This window comes from Notothenia coriiceps, unplaced genomic scaffold (genome assembly GCF_000735185.1).
Source record: "Notothenia coriiceps isolate Sejong01 unplaced genomic scaffold, NC01 NC01_scaffold00029431, whole genome shotgun sequence".
Lineage (NCBI taxonomy): Eukaryota > Metazoa > Chordata > Actinopteri > Perciformes > Nototheniidae > Notothenia > Notothenia coriiceps.
The window spans coordinates 245,923-266,948 of NW_011362132.1; the positions used below are offsets into that span (position 1 = coordinate 245,923).

The 21,026-nt window shown below is 38.6% G+C and overlaps 4 protein-coding genes across 4 annotated transcripts in view; all 4 read left to right on the forward strand.

Annotated features, from left to right (window-relative positions):
* Positions 1–301: 301 nt before the first annotated feature.
* mrps17 (mitochondrial ribosomal protein S17) lies at positions 302–2,204 on the forward strand. Its single transcript, XM_010786643.1, has 3 exons — positions 302–425; positions 985–1,128; positions 1,669–2,204. The coding sequence occupies exons 2-3, from the start codon at positions 1,006–1,008 to the stop codon at positions 1,990–1,992; spliced, it is 447 nt and encodes a 148-aa protein (XP_010784945.1). The 5' UTR covers positions 302–425; positions 985–1,005; the 3' UTR covers positions 1,993–2,204.
* Positions 2,205–2,283: 79 nt separating this feature from the next.
* On the forward strand, positions 2,284–8,372 carry nipsnap2 (nipsnap homolog 2). The gene is made up of 10 exons (XM_010786642.1): positions 2,284–2,863; positions 4,114–4,241; positions 4,402–4,447; positions 4,553–4,647; positions 5,076–5,146; positions 5,540–5,680; positions 5,780–5,811; positions 6,374–6,468; positions 6,731–6,814; positions 7,302–8,372. The coding sequence occupies exons 1-10, from the start codon at positions 2,772–2,774 to the stop codon at positions 7,364–7,366; spliced, it is 849 nt and encodes a 282-aa protein (XP_010784944.1). The 5' UTR covers positions 2,284–2,771; the 3' UTR covers positions 7,367–8,372.
* Positions 8,373–9,874: 1,502 nt separating this feature from the next.
* cct6a (chaperonin containing TCP1, subunit 6A (zeta 1)) lies at positions 9,875–17,814 on the forward strand. Its single transcript, XM_010786644.1, has 13 exons — positions 9,875–10,111; positions 10,970–11,033; positions 11,410–11,544; positions 11,719–11,892; positions 12,960–13,063; positions 13,175–13,445; positions 13,740–13,822; positions 15,487–15,583; positions 15,689–15,836; positions 16,315–16,448; positions 16,610–16,712; positions 17,112–17,184; positions 17,274–17,814. Exons 1-13 carry the CDS (start codon positions 9,975–9,977, stop codon positions 17,344–17,346), a joined length of 1,596 nt encoding a protein of 531 aa, XP_010784946.1. The 5' UTR covers positions 9,875–9,974; the 3' UTR covers positions 17,347–17,814.
* Positions 17,815–19,505: 1,691 nt separating this feature from the next.
* sumf2 (sulfatase modifying factor 2) overlaps positions 19,506–21,026 on the forward strand; it is a 3,798-nt gene continuing 2,277 nt past the window's right edge. Inside the window, exons 1-4 of the mRNA XM_010786646.1 lie at positions 19,506–19,748; positions 19,837–19,984; positions 20,670–20,784; positions 20,886–20,930. Coding sequence (XP_010784948.1) covers positions 19,694–19,748; positions 19,837–19,984; positions 20,670–20,784; positions 20,886–20,930 — 363 coding nt within the window. The 5' untranslated portion in view covers positions 19,506–19,693. The remainder of the gene's footprint in view (positions 19,749–19,836; positions 19,985–20,669; positions 20,785–20,885; positions 20,931–21,026) is intronic.

Here is a 21,026-nt window from a genome sequence, read left to right on the forward strand (position 1 = left end):
TGGATGAAATGTTTTCAAAGCCCCTCAAGTCTCATCTGCACTTCTGGTTGAGCCAATCAAAAATAATGAATATATTTATCTTCTTTAGGCTTTTGTTTGGGAAGTGATGTCTGCTACCATCTGGTGGCCAAAGTGAAAACTTCATTAATCAGTCATTTAAAATGTCTTGCTTTGATGAAAAACTCATTTTAACAGCGTCCATATAATCCATAATATCAACATTAGTTGACAGTATACTTTATACATTTAATCTCATGTTATTAAAATGTAATTATCTTTTTAATTTGTGCATGTAAACATCGCGCGGAATGTCCCTTGTTGCCAGCCGTAGTTTACGTCATCAAAACAAGCCGACCTGAGCAGCATGTAGGATCCGCTCTGGAGCATTTTTGACCTTCTGAATTTATTCCTTTTAAGTCGTTTCGGTGAGTTGATTTTTTACAATATATTTTCATTGTATTTCTTTGTTATTTTCAAATAAAGTGGGTGTCATTTTAAATTCCTGCAATAGAATTAATGCGGTGGTAAAGTGAAAGCTAACGTTAGCTGCAGCAGGGCTAACCATGTAGCCTCCTGTAATCTGACGTTGACACAATAGTAAAATTATGATATTATTAATACAGACTGTTTTTGTTGATGTTTTGCAAACTGGACCGAGCCGCTATGCCTTTCAGTGCTGATTGATTAATACTGCAATACATATAAACGCAATAGAGGTTCGTTATTATAATATGTAGACTTCCATAATTACTAACAGCTTTTAAATACATTTCCTAATTCAGAAAAAAACTGTTATTAATACAACAATATCAGATTTTTTACATTTCTTGACTCTTATATTTTTAATTGTATTGACTTAGGATATTTTATTATTCTTGTGTATCCCGAAATTTAGTTTAAACAAGAGGTACTGAGCCTTCATCTGATCATCATGTTTCAGATAATGCCTGTTTTTAACTTCTCATCGTCTCTCCTGTACTACAGGGTTGGACCCAGATTTTCAGTATGTCGGTGAAGCATGCATCAGTCCATGCCAAATGGATCATTGGCAGAGTAATAGGGACAAAGATGTACAAAACTGCCAAAGTGAGGGTCACAAGGCTGGTGCTGGACCCTTACCTGCTGAAGGTGAACCTTTTAACAACATTCATTCATTGCTTATGTATTTTTGAAGACTGGGTGGCACGATGTTACACAGTCTACTTTTAAATTCTGGGAGGAATTACGAAAAATATGTTAATGTGGTCATTTTGCTATGATGTCTGCTGGCTATTTTGTTCTTGTCATATTGTCTTTGTTGACTATTTATTTAGTTTCTCCAGAAATAAGCATGCAATTACACCACTTTTAAATCTTGTGTTGGGGGTTTAGTAGTTTCTTGGAAAACAAGCATTTACAATAATTTTAAAAAATCTTTGTCACTAACAACCAAAACAACCAATTTAACGACAACAAGGGGGCAGTCTTGCTCATTTTTGTTTCACATTTAAATGGAATACATTTAGTATTTTTTTGTCTGATTAACAGCAATTAGGCGTTGGGCTATTATTTGATGAAGATGAATCCCAATTGTGTATAACCACTTTACCTACTTTAAGAATGGTAATTGATTACTGTACTGTACTGTACATTGATTGTGTATTTATATGGTTTTGTTCTTCTCCATAGTACTACAACAAGAGGAAAACATACTTTGCCCATGATGCTTTGCGACAGTGCACTGAGGGAGACATCGTTCTTCTCAAGGCTCTGCCAGAGGCCAGGTCCAAACATGTGAAGCATGAACTTGCTGAGATAGTGTACAAAGTAGGTCGGGTAGTTGACCCACTGACAGGAATGAGCGTTGAAGGAACACAGTTTGTTGAGACTCCGACTGACCTGCCACTTATCCTGGGAGAGGACCAGACGTTATCAGAAAAACTGCAGGAGCTGAACATCTCTACCGCCCCCAGTGGAGCTGATTCCCCTCCTGCACAAAATCCTACTTCATGATGAAAAACTGCCTTATATTTATGAAGTAATGTTAGTTTAAATGTCCCTCTGCAATTACAATTATGTTTCAGGTGTCCATTGTAAATATAAATGTATAAACCAGTCATCAATATAAATATCTCAATTAATGTGGAAAATGCATTTTCTTTGTTACCGGAGTTTAATTTAAAAAACATTTCTGAGGAGTTAACAATAAAACAACAATGAGAATGCATGGTGTTCATATCTGTCAAAATTGTGTATACAACAAGTGTTCAAATTATTTTTAGTTGATTATAGATTATTGACGTGCCATTACTATTATAATAATCATGTATTCTGTAAGTCTTTTGTAAAACAGAAGATGCTCTTTTCATACATTTACTTTGAAATTGGCATGTATTTAGTATGATACAGCAATGAATGAAAATGTTCTAAAATGTGGGTAAAGCTTTTATTTTTTGAAAAAAAAGTTTTATTTAGAAGTAGAATTAAACTATAAAATAGCAACATAGTTTATTTTTTAGTCAGGTATGTTGTAATGCATAGAAACTTGCAAAACAGCACATTTACGTTAATGTAGAGCAGGATTGAAAATCGAATTCATGACTTTGATCAACTGCTGTAATAATAGCCACTTCTTCAACTCTATCTTCATGCCTCTTGGTTATTAAACTAACATCACACCGTAAATCAGATACACAAAGTTAAAGCGCTGTTAATGTGGTAACGTCAGCTCCTCTGGGAACAGTCCTGTCTGCAGAGTCAACCTCCAACTGACAGCAGCTCTCAGAGGCAACATGGCGGCTCGAGTCCTTCAAAGAGTGGGCAAAGGCCTCAAACAGACGAAAAATGGGCTACATACAAACGGGCAGGTCACGGTTCTCGTAAGGTTAGACTTTTGCAACTGTTCTGCACCAATACAAATGCATACATACTTCTTGTATTGCGTTTATCTTTCGTAAAGTTTCACCCAAATGACAAAAGTTCGGTAGGCTAGGTTGCTAAGCTAACGTATGGACGTTGCTTACGTTTAGATCTCCGTGTAACGTAGCTAGCATTAGCTCTAGCTCTAAAGTTGCTAACTTTGGTCTAATTATTACCCTGCCATTAAGTTGTAAAGCAACTTGTGCACGCACCTATTATGGCACACTTCATAATTGTGTGTGTTGAGTTATAGTTATCATTCGCAGGAAAATCACAACTTTCTGTTTGTGTCAGTCCAAAACTTCAAGGTCACAATAAATTCATCTCTGCACAGCACAACTTGTGTTGATAAGTGTGTGACCCAGTTTCATGCTGCAGCAGTTGTGTAGTGTGTCCTAACCATATACTGAAGATAAGGTCAAGCTGTGTGCAATGTTTACATCTGAAACTGCGATGCAATGTTATTTAAATCTGCCTTTAATGCACTGTGTAAGGTAACAGTTTTTTCGTCAGCTGGCAAACTGTCAAAGGAGTGTTTTTTTTTATAAACAACTGTAGGTAACCATTGCATAGAGGTCTTGTTGGCACTTTAAAATGTAGTTTAATATCCGAAAACGATATCCTAATGTGGGACAGCTGCGCATGAGTCTGTGTTGACTAATCCTCAGGTTTATGTGCAGTATTTACAGCTTAGCCTTCTCTGTTGTTGGCCTTAGAGTTGGAGTTACTTCATAATGAAAGAGTCGAAATATATTTGTGCAAAGTTCTTATTTTACGACATAATTGACTAACAATTAAACCAAATTTGAGTACATCATCTTGGGCTTCTAAAACGCTGATTCACATGTTTAACCTAATATTCGTTATTTGCAACCCTGATCTGCTGATGTATAGATGTGGCTCTGAACAGCAGAATACAAACCTACAAAAAAGATTAATCATAAACAAAAGAATAAAGCGTACATTAAACACCTACTAACTAAAAGACAGTAAACGACCCTGGGATAGAAAACATTTCATGTATTTTTAAACTTAAAACATTTGACAGGTATTAGGCAGTTGTTGTTTTATTGAGAAAAGGAGGATCTGAAAGCAATCTCCACCTGAGATGTGAGCAGAGCAGTGTACCGAAGAGCCAAATCATTAGATGTGTCAGTGACTTTAAAAACGACAGTAGAGTACAAACGTTTGTGTTTTGTTTTTTTCTCACCTCAGGAGCCTCTCAGGTTTTGGTGAAGACAGCTGGATCAAGTCTCTGTTTGTCCGAAAGGTCGACCCTCGAAAAGACGCTCACTCACATCTGCTCGCCAAGAAGGAAGACAACAATCTGTACAAAATACAATGTATGTATTGTTTGTGATTGGAATAGTGGTACATTGCAAAATATTACCCTGACTGCAAGTTTACCATTGTCAAAGATGGATAACTTTTTTTTTAGTTGAACAATCTTATAGTATGCTTGGATTCTGTATTATTGACTCATGTTTTGTTCTTTCTTTGCAGTTCACAATGTCAAGCCTGAGTGCCTTGATGATTACAACGAACTTTGGTAAGAAGCCTTTGTCACTTAATTGCCTTCAATCAGATGTCTTGTCACGCGGCTGACACAGTACGGGTCTTTGCTCATTTATGTGTGTGTTGTGTTTAACTTTAGTGCGGAAATCTTGCCTGCCATTCATGCTGACCCTGAATACCCCTGTGAGCTGGTGGGCACCTGGAACACGTGGTACGGAGAACAGGATCAGGCTGGTAAGAGCATCAAGCTGCATTTACTTTACACTTGTGCAAGTAATAAACCCCTTTTGTGGATGAAAGTTACACATTTCCTTTTCAAAACAGAAAACATACATTAAAAATCACAGACCATAAAGTAGTGTTCAAAGTATCAGTTGATGAACCAATCATCAAATTATGAATTGTATGAAAAGTCCTTTAACAATCAAAACGATTCCAGCTTGTTAAGTTTTTTTTTTTTTTTTTTCATGATAAATTAAATATTTCTGTGCTTTTGAAGTCATGTTAAGAAGAAGAAAGTGAAGCACCCTGGGGCTCAGAGAAACTGATCACAGGTGGTCTCAAGAGATAAATGAGGAATCTACAGTTGTTAATGTAAAATAATATATTTTTCAAAGAGAGCTGCATTATTTTATTTTGGCTCTTCTGCTCCTCTATTCTAGTTCACCTGTGGAGATATCGGGGAGGATACCCGGCTCTCACTGAAGTCATGAGCAAACTCAGGCAGAATAAGGTAACGGGTGCTCGGATTAGTTTAATGGCAGGTGGCACCCCCAAAAGTATATCTACAGATCATTTATCCACCGATATGTTTCACCATCTTTATGTGACATTTTCCAGCTGTGTGGTGTGATTGTAATTTACTGTAGGTGGAATGATCTTTAAAACATATTACATTTGTATGTGCAGGTAATGGACCCGGTCCTGCCTTATCCCTTAGGTATATTATTGTTTAATCTCATCAATGTTCTGATCTTAATTGATATTCTGCAACTAGTACTGTAGCTGACTTCGTGTCACTCTACCGCTGCTCCCTGACCACAGATTAATATTGTCAAAGATGTTTTTGTTGGTAGACTGAGGCAGATTCACAGAGTGATGTGTTTGCTGTTTGTCGTCGCTGTAGGAGTTTACAGACTACCGGAAGGAGCGGGGGAAGATGCTGCTGTCTCGTAGGAACCAGCTGCTGCTGGAGTTCAGTTTCTGGAACGAGCCCGTCCCCCGCCCAGGACCCAACATCTATGAGCTCCGATCGTACCAACTCAGGGTAACTCCAAAGGGAATGTACCATCTTCCTCCCATTATGCACAAATATGTGAAATATAATAACTTATTTTCCACTCCACCCTTCACCTTCATATTTCAGCCCGGGACGATGATCGAGTGGGGAAATTACTGGTAGGTCATTTTTTTATATCGCATAAGAAAGTCATCAAATTGGATTTGTTTTCAGAAAGTTAGTCTGAGAGCCCATAAGATTTTTCACAAGTGTTTTTGTGTTTGCAGAACTACCATTATTACAGTATTTACCATTTAAAAAGTTCCTCACTACTATTTTATTGGTTTCACAGATTGTAGCAGATGAATATCAGTCAACGGTACTTTTTGGGTAGACAATCTATGCATGACTCCTAAGCATGACAAGATATATCTCACAAAATGTGTAAATGTCAAGCATAATTTAACTTTGTACACTGTTTATAATATATGTACGTATCGGATATTAATTTGATATTAATTTGCCTGCTAAGATAATAAAACAAACATGCTTTAAAAAAGGTTTTGAAAGAGGAAGTTTGATTTTGTGATTTAAATAAATGATTTGGATATCTGAGAAGGTCAGATTCCTTTGAACTTTAAAGCAGGTTTCTAATTAAGGCTGGTGGTTAAATCAATACAACCCTTTAATTAAATGTTGTAAATGTTTTTTTATGTATCATAACTCTTTGGTGCTCTGCAGGGCGCGTGCCATTGAGTTCCGCCAGCAGAACCAAGAGGCGGTGGGAGGCTTTTTCTCACAGATTGGAAAGCTGTACACAGTTCACCACTTATGGGGTGAGCATGTTTCAGAGTTTAGGTACCAAGTTTGCATTTTAAAGACATTTACAGATACATCACCGTATTACAAATGATTGCAAAATGTCTTTTTATATACATATACAATAGCTTAGCAAGCGGGAGAAGATGAATGGATGGATGGATGGATGGATGGATGGATGGATGTCCCATAGATATTTTTCCACCAAGTGTTTGTGTTACTTGTCAGGAAATGTACATTATGTATTATATACATTATCTTCTATTCCTCATCTTTCAGCTTACAAAGACCTTCAGTCCAGAGAAAACACCAGGAACTTGGCCTGGCAGCATGACGGCTGGGATGAGGTTGTTTATTACACAGGTACATCTTAGTTTGCTGTCTTATTCTCTCCTACCTTAACCTCTCTGTAGTGCTACATATTTTTACATTGCATATGCATGAAAAGAAGACGCAGGAAAGACAGGAAAAATATGGCAGTAGGTCAGATGAAAGAAGATATTATTAAACATAGTGATGCTTCCTTTCATCATATGGATCCAAAAAGGTGCTTCAACAAGGATAGGTTATTCAAGGGTAGGTGATGCTTTACATACAATAAAAAAACAAGAACTTATTATGTAAACAAAGGATTGTGTTAGTTTAAGTAGGTGGTCTTCCAGCCTTACTCATCACAGGATTTTAGTAGGATTCCATTGAAAGAAAACAAACAAATGCGTGAATTATGAACCAAGTTAAATAAAATGGTTTGATGAAGTTACCACAGTGCATTTAAACAGATTGTCCACTTTCCTACGTAATTGTGTTCCTCCGCATGACGAAAATAAATCTGTTTCTTCACACTTTACAGTCCCTCTTATTCAAAACATGGAGTCTAGAATAATGATTCCCATGAAGAATTCTCCCTTGAAGTGAGCACAGACGCCGGGGGAGCCTCTCTACAGTCACTGAGTCGCACTTTGGAGATCGTGACCAACCATCAGATGCTCACTGCATAACATCAACGTGTTGTTTCTTTTTTTTCTTTGTTTCGTTACTGTACTTTTCTGTGTGGGCCTAGATGTCTTAATTCTGATCCATTATAGTGCTTTTTGTAGACCAAAACTAATTGTACACGCCCCTCCTCTTCACTGTCTCTATTTTGTGTAGGGTCAGATAGTAAGAGCCTTATTTTGACATCATGTTATAAAATCGTCACTGTCTATGTGTTACCAAGAAGAGATTAAACATTTAGCAGTTCTAGTGCTGGTCACACGGGCTGAGAATGTCAGATGGTCTTTCAGGAAAATGACACCCAAGCCTAATTGCACTAGCATTAATAACCATTCAAACAAAACTGCCTCCAGTTTCACACAACACAAACATTGCATTAACACCCCAATATTGATATTAATTTGGCAAGCTTCTTATATGTTACAGGTGAAGGTCCGTTTTTTAGGAGCATGATATATAAATCAGTGTTCAAGAATGGAGGCTGATGAGATAGAGGCCTTTAGTGCTACCGTTTATATTCAGTAAAAGTAAAACACCTATTTGGAAAAGTGACATAATGTTTACATGGCTTTGATGCAGCCAACTGAATATGTTTTGTACCAATTGTTTGTTTCAAAATAATTTGGCTCTAATATAATCTCCTTCTGTTCTAACTTTAACATCACGACACTTCTGCCTCTTCCGAGATGATTCAATGATGAGAACAGGTTTTGATTTGTGCGTAACTAATCATATTTGATCAAATTGCTGTCCACTGACTGGTCTAAACTAATTAATGCCAACAGGGGGACTGTGTGCTCTAACTGAGATTAATGTTTTTTTTTTTTTAAATGGTCAGTTTTTAAGTCTCGAGCTTGGTCAATAAAGTATTTGTAAATTGAGTGGGTTTTATGAACTATCTGATGTTGATGAACAGACAGAGAGGAAATAAGTAAAACCCAACGTGGTAAATGTGAATTGCAGTGATTTTATGAGATTAGTTGTACATAATGAATTAAAATTCTGATAAAAATTGACAAAAAAATGATTGGTCTCCTTTTGTGGTGTATTTTTTAAATGATTGTAAACATTACCATAATAAGACAGTCGCTAATGTGACGTAATCCGCGCGTCGTCTTGGGTGTGACTTATGTTGCCTTCAGTGTAAATCGGAGATCTCTAAAGCGCACAATAAGCAGCTGCGACTAAGTGATTGATCAGTGTGTAAAATGCTGTTTTCCAGTTGATTATAATTAAAGATGGCAGTTTGCCTCCCCAGGAACAGTTAAGTGACAGGTTGTAAAACAATTGTAGTCTTATTTATAAGAGACAACAGTTGCTGCCTTAGCTTTCTTAGTTATAGTTGGAATATATTTTATATAACGTACAGAACCTGTAAGCACAAACAATAAACAAACACTACAGAAATGTTAACCAGGCAAACCTTTACATACCTTCAATCATTACAGACACTTGTATTCCACATACAATAACAGTCACATGGATATAATCAGCACAGATAAGATATATATTAATTAAAATCTGACAATGGAGATAAATTCTGCCACTTCATAATCTCCTTTTGTGACCAGATAACATTGTAATCTACTTTATCTTTTACCCCTCTTTCAAATGATCAAATATCTTCTTTTTTTCTTCTCATTGTAGTGACACTGGTAATCGGAGTCACCTAGGATTATTTTCAGTGGTGTAAAGTATAGCTAAATAGATTTACTCAAGTACTGTTCTTTGGATACTTTCAGTTGTTTGCTACTCTGTACGTTCTACCCATAGACTGTATATATACCCCACAATTCAGAGGTAAATCATGTACTTTTACTCCACTACATGTATTTGATACCTTTAGTTACTTTGCAGATTTGGATTAATAATGTGAAATATAATCAACCCTTAAATAAGACTGTAGTTACACCTGAGTGAATTCACAAGCTACCCTGCAGTATACAAAGGAATTACAACTAGCTTCACCTTTGCCAGCTTTGATAACACTTTAATGCATCAATAATTAAAATCAAAACATATACTTTATATCATTCTGAAGTGGGCCAATCTGCATAATGAGCACTTTTACTTTTGGTACCTTGAGAATATGTTGATGCTAATATTTTTGTATTTTCACTTGATTAACATTTTGAATGCAGGAATTTAGCTGTTTTATATTTTTGTGTATTTTGATGCCAATACTATCTCCTTTTACGTGAGTAAAATACACTGTTTCATCATTTTTATTTTTATCTTTATTTCTATTAACCTGTGTGAATCTGTTCTGTCCTGTGTTTCATCCTTACCCTGTTGCTGTTAGAACCACTGAATTTCCCCACGGGGATTAATAAAGGTCCATTTTATCTTATTTTAGTAAAATGAAGGAGGAGTTTGAAGTTTCCGAGCCTTGAGATGTACCTAAAGGCAGCACGAGAACACGTGCTGGAGCCTTCTGGAAGCCGACGCTCCTTTCCTCAGCGCCCGACTAGTGCGAACTCCCTGCCAGCGCTACTTTTTACTTTGACTCCGCTGGTTGAGCTGCTTCGCCATGTCTGCCATTAAATCTCTGAACCCGAAAGCGGAGGTGGCCCGAGCCCAGGCCGCACTGGCGGTTAACATCAGTGCCGCCCGGGGGCTCCAGGATGTGCTGAAAAGTAACCTGGGACCGAAGGGAACCATGAAAATGTGAGTGGAGCCCTTTGTGCAGCATGCGGGCTAAGCTAACAATGCTACTGTAGCTAATGTTAGCTAGAATTCACCGGCAGATTGTCTGCACATGTGCTACTGAAATCACAAGATTATGAATGTATTTAAGCATTGGAAAGCCCCCTCTTTGTATCACTGTGTTGTTATCCGCTAAGTAAATACATGTGATCAATTTTAGGCCCATACAAGCTACATGGATAACGGAATTTAGCGGCGCACGTTGCCCTGCCCAGTCATCGTCACAATCCGTTTTGACAACCACCAAGCTAGCATTAGCATATTAGCAAAGCCGGTTATCTGAGATCGTCAAAATAAACCTCGTCTATGACTCTTAAATCACAAACTGTCTGTAGACTTAACTTTGGCGTTGACTAGTTGGATTTCTAAGATGAATGAATGAACGACTTCACAGTTATGTTACTTAACGGTAGTACGATTTCAGCATCAGCAGCATTATTTCAGGAAGTTCAGTCTGCAGCTTCTGCATCCGTCAGTTTGTGAACATATATGGTATTTTCTGACTGAAACATGCATGCAGGGCTGACTGAAAATACATGCAAGATGAAACTGATTAATTGTATTAATTGCACAGAGAACACCCCAGGATGCTATTGTAGCTCCCCCGGTCTCATGTTTCTGTGCCACAGTAAATCTGATCTGTACCTCTGCATTGGGAGAGACCCCTCCTCACCTACATGCATCAACGGATCAGAATATAACTTAATATTACTGAACTGCTAGTCCAAAAAGTTTAAGTTTGAATAAATGTGGCTGTGGATTGTTCCGCAAAAGCTTTTGCTTTGTTAACATTAACCCTTTCCTGTCTTTGCTACGCAGGTTGGTGTCTGGCGCAGGAGACATAAAGCTGACCAAAGACGGAAATGTCTTGTTACACGAGATGGTAAGTAAATGTTAAGCTGTGGATTACATTTACCAACCCTGTCCCACTGTGTTGTTCCTTATTGGGCTTTCTTCTTCATTGTTGGGAGTGACCACACCCCTAACTCATGTGTCCCATATCTGCCTGTGTCCAAGTCCCATGATCGCATTAAACAATAATAAACTGTAACATTTATGATTTTAATATTGCACCCAGAGTACAATCTTTGCCAGTTAATTGAGGCACAAAATGAATAAAGGATATATTGTTTAGAAAAAATCTTGCCCCCTCATTTGTCAAATATCCTCTATAATGAAAGTAAGCATTATTTGCATCAGCCCTGTTGCAATTTTTCTAAGTGTGATTTCTTACGTTTTTTATATTGTGCATTTTGCAGCAAATTCAGCACCCAACAGCATCCCTCATTGCTAAAGTTGCCACAGCCCAGGACGACATCACAGGAGACGGGACCACCTCAAATGTCCTCATCATCGGCGAGATGCTGAAGCAGGCTGACATGTACGTGTCAGAGGTAAGAGATGGCCGTTTGTCATTTAAAAGTTCTAAATTCAATGTCCCTGTCTGACACTTCTGAGAATGTACACTTTATTTAAACCTATATTGACATGCGAACCTCCTTTTTTAAAAGGCATGTCACTATCCAGATACGTTTTCATACCATAACTTAATTGATTTTATGCTTCAGGGTCTTCATCCCAGAATCATTGCTGAGGGCTTTGAGTCGGCGAAAGAGAAAGCCTTGGCTCTTCTGGAGGACTTGAAGGTGACGAAGGAAATGGACAGAGAGACCCTCATCCACGTAGCTCGCACCTCCCTCAGGACCAAGGTCTACGCAGAGCTGGCCGACCTGCTCACTGAGGTGAGACTCGAGAAGCTCTGTGGAGAGCTGACGGCCAGGATTTGATCCTACGGCACCAAACGTATTGTTTTTCTTTGTTATTGATTTTGTTGACATGCTCATCCCTTTGGCTGTGACATGTCAAATAATGGTAAATGTCAACCATTAGCTACCACAGCCCAAAGGGATGTCAGTCAAACAACCACTATGGTCGTGAGCTGGTTGTTATTTTCCGTCATCATTTCTTCATCTGTTTGTGTGACATAGGGCTGCTATATCAAATGATACATGCACATTGTTTTTTTAGAAATCAAGTAATCCATTGATTGTTTCATCAAGTTCGGATGAGCATTACCATACCCTATTAAAGAGCAATAGTGTAATAAAAAAAAAATCTAAATTTTGCATTGCTTTAATTGCATACAATTTACAATCCAACCCATTTAAGCCGTTATGTTTTTGCCTTTGAAAAAAAAAAACATTTTCTAAATTAAATCATTTTATATCACTTAGAAATAGGTAAATTCCTTGTAAGATAAATGTCCTGGAACATTAAGAGGGGTGGGGTTCGTTAAACAAAGAATCAGAAGAATTTGAAACACCAATTTTAATAATCATAAGGCGCTTTCATACCAGAGTACTTTTCCCAGTATAGTTCTGATATAGTTCCGAAAATGTGCGTTCACACCAAAAAAGTCCGGAACTAAAATGTGTTCATGAGAACCTTTCCCCCCCCCTTTCAGTCCCTGCTAGAGAGCAGGTACTTTCATGGGAGAAAAAGGTTCCCATTTCTGACTGGGAGCTTCTACTGAAGCCAGTCCCCAACTCCGGGGACTTACGGCCGGGGACTTCGGGTGGCAGTATACGCCGTGAAGTTGTTTGAGGCCTGCCAGTAAACCCAAAGAAGAAGAAGTGACGTCAGCGGCTTCATTTGCCTAACCCTCCCTCAAGGACTTATTCCGGTGTGAACGCGATCTGCTCTTTAGTTCATCAGAACTAACGAGTTCTGATGAACTAAGTACGGCAAAGTACTTGGTGTGAAAAGCGCATAATAACACAAGCTCCCTGTGTGATGTGTTTCTCTGCAGGCTGTAGTCGATGCTGTGCTGGCCATCTCCAAACCTAATGAGCCCATCGACCTGTACATGGTGGAAATCATGGAGATGAAGCACAAGACCGACTGCGACACACAGTGAGTTTGAATAACAACTGAACTCTTCAGGATACAGAGAATACTCTTTACTGATGCTACTGTGTAGTGCTCCCATATACTTAAAGGCTCTTGCTTATTCTTCTCTGTCAGGCTGATCAGAGGTTTGGTGTTGGACCACGGAGCCAGACACCCAGACATGAAGAAGAGGGTGGAGGACGCCTACATTCTGACCTGCAACCTCTCTCTGGAGTACGAAAAGACAGAAGTCAACTCTGGTTTCTTCTACAAGAGCGCCGGGGAGAGGGAGAAGCTTGTGGCTGCAGAGAGGAAGTTCATCGAGGATCGCGTGCAGAAAATAATCAGCTTCAAGAACAAAGTCTGTCCCAATGGAGAGAAGGGGTTCGTCGTCATTAACCAGAAGGTATGCTCAAAGCTTTACCTTTATATAAAAACAGAATGGATTTGATCAATAAAGGCAGAATGGAACCGTTATGAATTGCACAGAGAACACCCCAGGATGCTATCGTAGCTCCCCTGGTCTCATGTTTCTGTGCCACAGTAAATCTGATCTGTACCTCTGCATTGGGAGAGACCCCTCCTCACCTACATGCATCAACGGATCAGAATAACACTCACTACCACCCAAGCTGACATAAATGAACATTGATTTATTTCTCTAGCCGATGATAAATATAAGTTTCTCTCTGTTGTGCAGGGCATCGACCCGTTCTCCCTGGACACCCTCGCCAAGGAAGGCATCGTGGCCCTGCGCCGGGCGAAGAGAAGGAACATGGAGAGGTGAGACCGTAACACATCTACCGTTAAATATAAGTGGCCTCATCTTCACAATGCAAATGGTGTAGTTTCTCTGATTTAAGGAGGCAAAAGAGACGCTTACTAGCTTAGCTCAACACCCCCCAGATTTAAATATATCCGATTTGCACAGATCTTCCTGGTTTAAAAAGGATTAAAGTGCAATTCCTGGATAGAAACTCTGCCATCATCACATCGCGCCTGCTCCATCAACAGTCATACTTTGCTTGGCCATAAGGGAGCGCCCTTTAGCTATCGTGGGGATAAGAAGGCTTCATTATAATCAGTCTGATTTAGGGATGGGTATTAAACGGGCCCCGGGGCTGAATTATTAAAGACCGTGGTACCGTTAAGCTCTGACGTTAACGGTCTTTTTATCGGTACTGGAGACATGTAAAAAATATATGTATATGTATTGTTGCTACACAAACATTATATTGCAGTTTTAGTGTTGCCAACTCCGTTTCTAATATGCAAAAAGACTGCAAAATGCGTCGATGATTAATTTTAGTATCTTCGATCTTTCCAGTCCAGACGAGAGATCTCTCTCTCCCGTCTGTGTGCGAGGGGGCGGGGCGGGGCAGTACACACACACACACACACACACACACACACACACACACACACACACACACACACACACACACACACACACACACACAGAGGAGGAGATGGGAGAGAGAACGCACTCCGAGGTGTGGTTAAACTTTACCCGTCTCGATGTGGACAGTGCTCGTTACCTAAAGCAAGTAAGAGTTTAGCATGTAAGGGCGGTAACACGAGCAATTTGTCTAAACATTTAGCAAAAGTGCTCCACATCCAGACGGAGGAATGCACCGGGTTCGACTGTCTTTCTAGTAGCTCTGTAGCCTCGTCCACGAGTAACGTTTCCACGTCAGGTGTTATGTATGCTAGCAGCAACACACAGAGTTAACTCATTATTCAAACATGGGTTAATGATTAGAGGTAACTGAGTTATTTATTTTGTTAAAGTATCAGGTATTCTGTTATCAGATTATTTAATATGATTTGTTAAAACATTGTTGTTTCTTTTGATGTGAAATATTATGTATTTAATTTCAATAAAAAGCAATGTTAGTTTTGTTCACAATTTGTTTAGTTAGTTCACCTTATTTATTTTTTTCTCCAAAAGAACCGATTAAAGGACCGGATCGATAAGCGGTATCGATAAAAGTAGTAGTACCGTTAAAACCTTAACGATACCCATCCCTAGTCTGATTTGCTTTTATGTCTTTTCTGTCATCAAATATATGAGATGTTCTTTTGGGTTTGGCCTTTCCTGCTAGTATTATATCAATTGCTTTGATTCTGAGATGAACCATCTCTACTTTTTCTGGGTTGTTAAAAATGTTAATTAACCCATTATTTTTCTTTCATTATTGATTAATGTGCCAATTGGCTTCTAGAGAAGTTGTTTGGTCTGTATATGCAATAAAAAGGTGAAGACTACAACCCTAGCAATGGGTCCACAATCCAAAAAGATCCTGTTGAATGAGATATAAAAGCGTCATTGTTTTTCAAAATAGCTGACTTTGTAAAGTCATCATACTTTCATTTTGCACTGGTGATGTTTGTGATCATTGACATCCGAGGGCTGAGTGAAACATACAGTCTGTTTCCCTCTGCAGGCTGACCCTCGCTTGCGGTGGCATTGCCATGAATTCAATTGAGGACCTCACACCCGAGTGCTTGGGACACGCTGGGTTGGTTTATGAACACACTCTGGTGAGTACCTATCAGTGTTTTTCTGGGTGTGATATTTTAAGATCTACTTTTCGTTCATAGGATATTGAGGCAGAGTTGTTCATCTGCCCCTATCCTGGTTTGCAGGGAGAGGAGAAGTTCACATTCATCGAGGACTGTAGCAACCCCCGCTCCGTCACCCTGCTGGTGAAGGGACCCAACAAACACACCCTCACACAGATCAAAGATGCTGTCAGGGATGGTCTGCGGGCCGTCAAGAACGCCATTGAAGATGGTAAGACCATCCAAAATGTTACCATGTGTCCGTATCATCTGACTTTGTTTGATCAGTTACTGTGTGTTCGACGTTCCTAATTTAAATCAAAGTTATAGTTGGCAGTAATCTTCTGCAGATTAGGATTCCCCCACATTGTTGAACCAGTTTGTTTTTTCAGACATACCTTTTTCTAAATGTAATTCAATGAGTTAGAAAATAAATATGAAGTTTATCTTAATGTAAAATGCATTTGGTGTCCTCTGCACAGCGAACACCCGGGGATGCTAACATGGCTCTCCCTGGCTCTCATGTCTGTGCTACAGTGACTCTGAACTGTTCCTCTGCATTAGGAGCGTTCCAGTCTCTCCTACATGTATTAACTGATCAGAACAAACTCCTCATTGACTCTGAGTTTAACATTGTTTTATGCCTTATTAAGCCAAGGAATGTATACTTGTGTTTTCTAAGTCTCTTCTCTCCCTCTGTGTTCCTTCAGGTTGCGTGGTGCCTGGCGCCGGTGCTTTCGAGGTGGCTGTGGCCGACGGTCTGGTGAAACACAAGCCCAACGTGAAGGGCAGAGCCCAGCTGGGAGTCCAGGCATTTGCAGATGCTCTCCTAATCATCCCCAAGGTACAAGATTCTACTTTCTTCCAAGGCTTTAAGTGTTTCCATATGATTGACTCTCCTTCTAAAGCTACACATTAGACAGGAACATTTGAAAAGAGGATTGCCATCTGTTAGCATTCTTACTGTATCGATCTCTGTATTTTAATTGTGCGTCTTCCTTGTAGGTTTTGGCCGTGAACTCTGGCTACGACCCCCAGGAAACCCTCCTGAAGCTGCAGACAGAGTACAAAGAGTCTGGGCAGTGTGTTGGAGTGGACCTCAGCACAGGTGAGAACCACAGCATGCTATTGACAGAACAACAAAATAATAATTAAAGTGTTATTGTTGTCCCTCACTCGCTTATCACAGAACAGATACACTTCCAATCTATTAAATGTATGAATCCACACTGCCTCTGTGAGTTGCATGTCTACAAGATCACCTGTTGTTTTTTTTACATCTTAAATCTATTTTTTTCCCGTGAAGTGCAATCTGCACACACGGCTGTTCTGACAACACAAACATTTTGCTTTGTATTTTTGTGGATTCTCGTTCGTCTTAGTATTACTATGGATACGGTACAGTCATAGAATGTTCCTGTTGCTAAGCCCCTAAATACTCGGTTGGGTCATATTGCACATATATTCCAAGCTTATTGTTTTGAACTTGATATCTGTTGTTCTTCAGGGGAACCCATGGTGGCAGGAGAAGCAGGCGTTTGGGATAATTACAGTGTAAAGAAACAGCTTCTCCATTCATGGTGAGTAACATATTTCTAGTGTAAAAGACGGATTGAATATTTGAAATTCTCCTCATCGATCTATTACGTGACGTTTCATTCCTTTACAGCACGGTCATTGCCAGCAACATCCTGCTGGTGGATGAGATCATGAGAGCTGGAATGTCTTCTCTGAAAGGTTAAAGGTCATCAGAAGAAGCCGCAGCTGTTGTCATACTCGGAGGGATAGTTGGAGGGATAGTTGTTTACCTGACGGTTCAACGTGTTCCCGCTATAGGAACTCTGAAAGCCACCCCCCCCAGTCAGATGGACGGCCCACTGTACTCCCACGGCCTCCGTCACAGCGGCAGTCAGAAACCATTGTTATGCTTGTCACAGGTTTTTTTTTCCATGGATTTGTCGACGCCTCCCTTTGGTTTATTTATGAGATTTTGTTAAAAGCACTGACTCCTGCCACTCGGTTCTGTTTCTACCCATTAAAGATTTTCATGGCTCTTGAAAGATGTGGTTGTGTTTGTCGTGCAGAGTAATTGTGTCTATGCAATGAAAATGACTTCAGAGAGGGAGAATGTGCTCAAACTCAAAAATAAACTTCTCTGATGTAATGAGCTATATATAATAATAGTGGCACAATAAAATATTGAAATGTAATGTCCAACTTCAAATCATTTCCATTGTTTGCTACTTGAACTTAAGCATTTTCTGCTATTTCCTTTTGATTCTTTTAAATTAACATTATTTTTGCATTGAGTGTCACTAAAATCAAAGCTTTCCAACAAAGTAGTGAAACCTAACTTCTCTACCAGTTGCATCAAATTCTTCTCACACCCGAATACATCAGAAATAACTCCTTATTGAACTCCTATTCGATAAGGGGCATTCACTTTCCACTGCACATAGCATATATTTACAGTATGATCAACTCAAGAACCTGGATGATTTAGTATTACATTCATTTAGAGTAAATTAGACTCAGATTCAGTAATGTATGAAAAACTTACATTGCAGGTTCGTCAATAAAAAACAATTCAAATAGTCCAAGCTCAGGTGTTAAATAGTCGACTTCGTATTAGTATCAACATTCATAAATTACTTTATTTCAGGTAAAGACTTTTTGTAATTTAATCTTCGTTTATTTTCAAATGAACCATGAATACATTAACAGCCAACAGCGTATGTTCCCTTTATGGGTCATTCAAGATTTGGAGGACAATTTACACAGCAACATTTTTGAAAAATGAACCTTTTATTTTATAATTGTTATGTATTTAGGAAAAACAGATAAACCATCAAAAAAAGTGATTTGCCCAGCTAGGGCATCAAAGTTATATTTTCCAATGAGGAATTACCGCCGTTACTCTAATTATAGTAACAGGGTTGAAAATCAATGCTAATTTGAGCTTTAACCTCAGGAATTATTGCTAGATGTAGCATGTAATGCTACTTTCAAGGACAAACTTGGATATCTAATGAAAGAAAGATAACTTTAAAATTAATATGCTTTATTCTGATAATATGAGTAACAGGGTTGAGCGGGTTAAAGTGCCACAATCTTTTAAGACTGAAAAGATTGTTAAAATATGAAAAATAAAAGAGAGGACTTAGTTTTGGTCTACCCATGGCACTAGCACATGGCTTCTTGCTGATGTCCTTTCCACTGTGTCATCTGATTTACAGTTTTTTCACTTCCTCTGCCAATCTAAAAAGGTTTGGGTAACAGGGTTGAACCGGGTTGAACGCATGTTGAGGGAAACACCTTCTGTGCAAAATTACTGTTATTTAAAATATGTTTATGATTTAACAAATTGATTTGACCATAACAAGAGACATATATCAATAGAATAATACCAAAAAAAGTAATTCAAATCCCTATTTTAAATGTTATATTTGACATGCAAGTTGGTCACCAAGAAGCGGGGACAAGAGAAAAATGCCATTTTAGGGGGTGTTCGAGAGCTATTTGATCATTTAAATAATATTTTGAAACCACTTTTTCTACAACTTGATATACATTTGGTCTCAAGACAAGTATGTTTAACACAACAAGTGCATGTTTTAGCTTTTTGGGCATGGATTATTAGATTCTTTTATATGGGGGACATGAAATGTCCTCCAATTCTGGAATGGCCCATATAACAAGTGTGTAAAATACAGTATAATTTCTCTTCAGCTACAAGTGAAATAACAAATAATATATCACTATTCGTGGCTTTAGGCGTTCCGTTGATACCGTTAATTCCTCTAAAAACATTCATGATTCATGACAGGGAAAAGTAATACAAAACTAAATGAACTCTTGTGATTCGAGTTTTTATAAAACGGCGGAACTTTTTATTTTCCACGGAACCTGTGTATCGTTGAACCCATTTCCGGTGCGACGGGGAAATGTGTCCGATAGAAATGTAACTGTTACATCGAAGTTTGAGAAGTTCTGCTGCTTGTTTGCTATTTTAAACTCGTATCTGTATAAAACGCTATATATATATGTGCTTAATGGTGAATCACTGTAAGGTAAGACTAGCTTGTCAAAATGAACGCCAAAGTATTATTCGTCATATCTGCGGTCTTTTCACTGGCAGCTGCGGGTAAGGAATCACATTTCTGAACAAACTAAAACATAAATGATATTAATATTGAATCAGCCCAATGGACATGTTTCCTCCCGATACACAGCAGCGGGTGAGATGGTGAATATATCCAAAGGAAAGATGGTAATGGGAACCAGTGCAGCTGATGGGAGAGATGGAGAGGGACCCGTCAAGGAGGTTAAAGTGAAGCCCTTTAAAATGGACAAATACCCGGTGACAAATACTGATTTCAGGTAAGACAACTTGAAATATGATATCAAGGTGTCCTATAATCAGTGTTGGAAGAAGTACTCAAATTCTTTAATAAAGTGTACCAATACTATGGCCTTACAAGTAAAAGTCCTGATTTCAAAGCATCAAAATATACTTAAAATTAATTAAAAGTAGCCTACTCATTCTGCAAAATGTCCCATTTCTGAATAATATAAAGTACGTAAGTATTATCAGCTAAGTGTACTTCAAGTATCAAAGTAAAGGTACTTGTTATGCACGACGGATCTTTTGAAAGTGTTATATTATTATGGTTATTATATCCATGTAAGAGCATTTTATTGTTGTAGTTTGTCAACGTTGACCAAAGAAAGGTACTATAAATAATATGTAGATTAGTAGTAGGCCTACAGTACTGCATTATACCACATCAGCTTATCATTTGTTTTTATATGTACAGAGTAACTAGTAACTGTGAGTGTTATAATAAATGTAGTGGTGTAAAAAGTACAATGTTTGCCTCTGAAATGTAGCAGAGCAGAAGTATAAAGTAGCATTGAAGGAAAACACTCAAGTAAAGTACAACTATGTCAAATAAGTACCTAAGAACAATACTTGAATAAATGTACTTAGTCATTTTCGACCACAGCTCAGAATGAGTTCAAAAGAATAAATCAAATCCACTGACTTGGCCTTCATTCCCCACAGAGACTTTGTGAGAGCACAGAAGTACAAAACTGAAGCTGAGACGTTTGGTTGGAGTTTTGTGTTTCAAGACTTTGTGTCAGAAGAGCTGAAGAGCAAAGTCACACAGAAGATTGAGGTACTGGGATTTTGGAGTAAATTAAAACATCATTTTTAGTCTGACATGAACTGACCATCATTTAAAAATGAAGTTGATGTATATCTTTCCTTCCCATCCAGTCTGCTCCTTGGTGGCTGCCTATTGATCGGGTGTTTTGGAGACAGGTGAGGTGACGAATGAAACCTTATCTCTTCCTTTGTATTTCGGTATTTATGCTAGAGTGCCTTCATTGTCTGCCTTTCATTTCCCCCCCCCCCCCC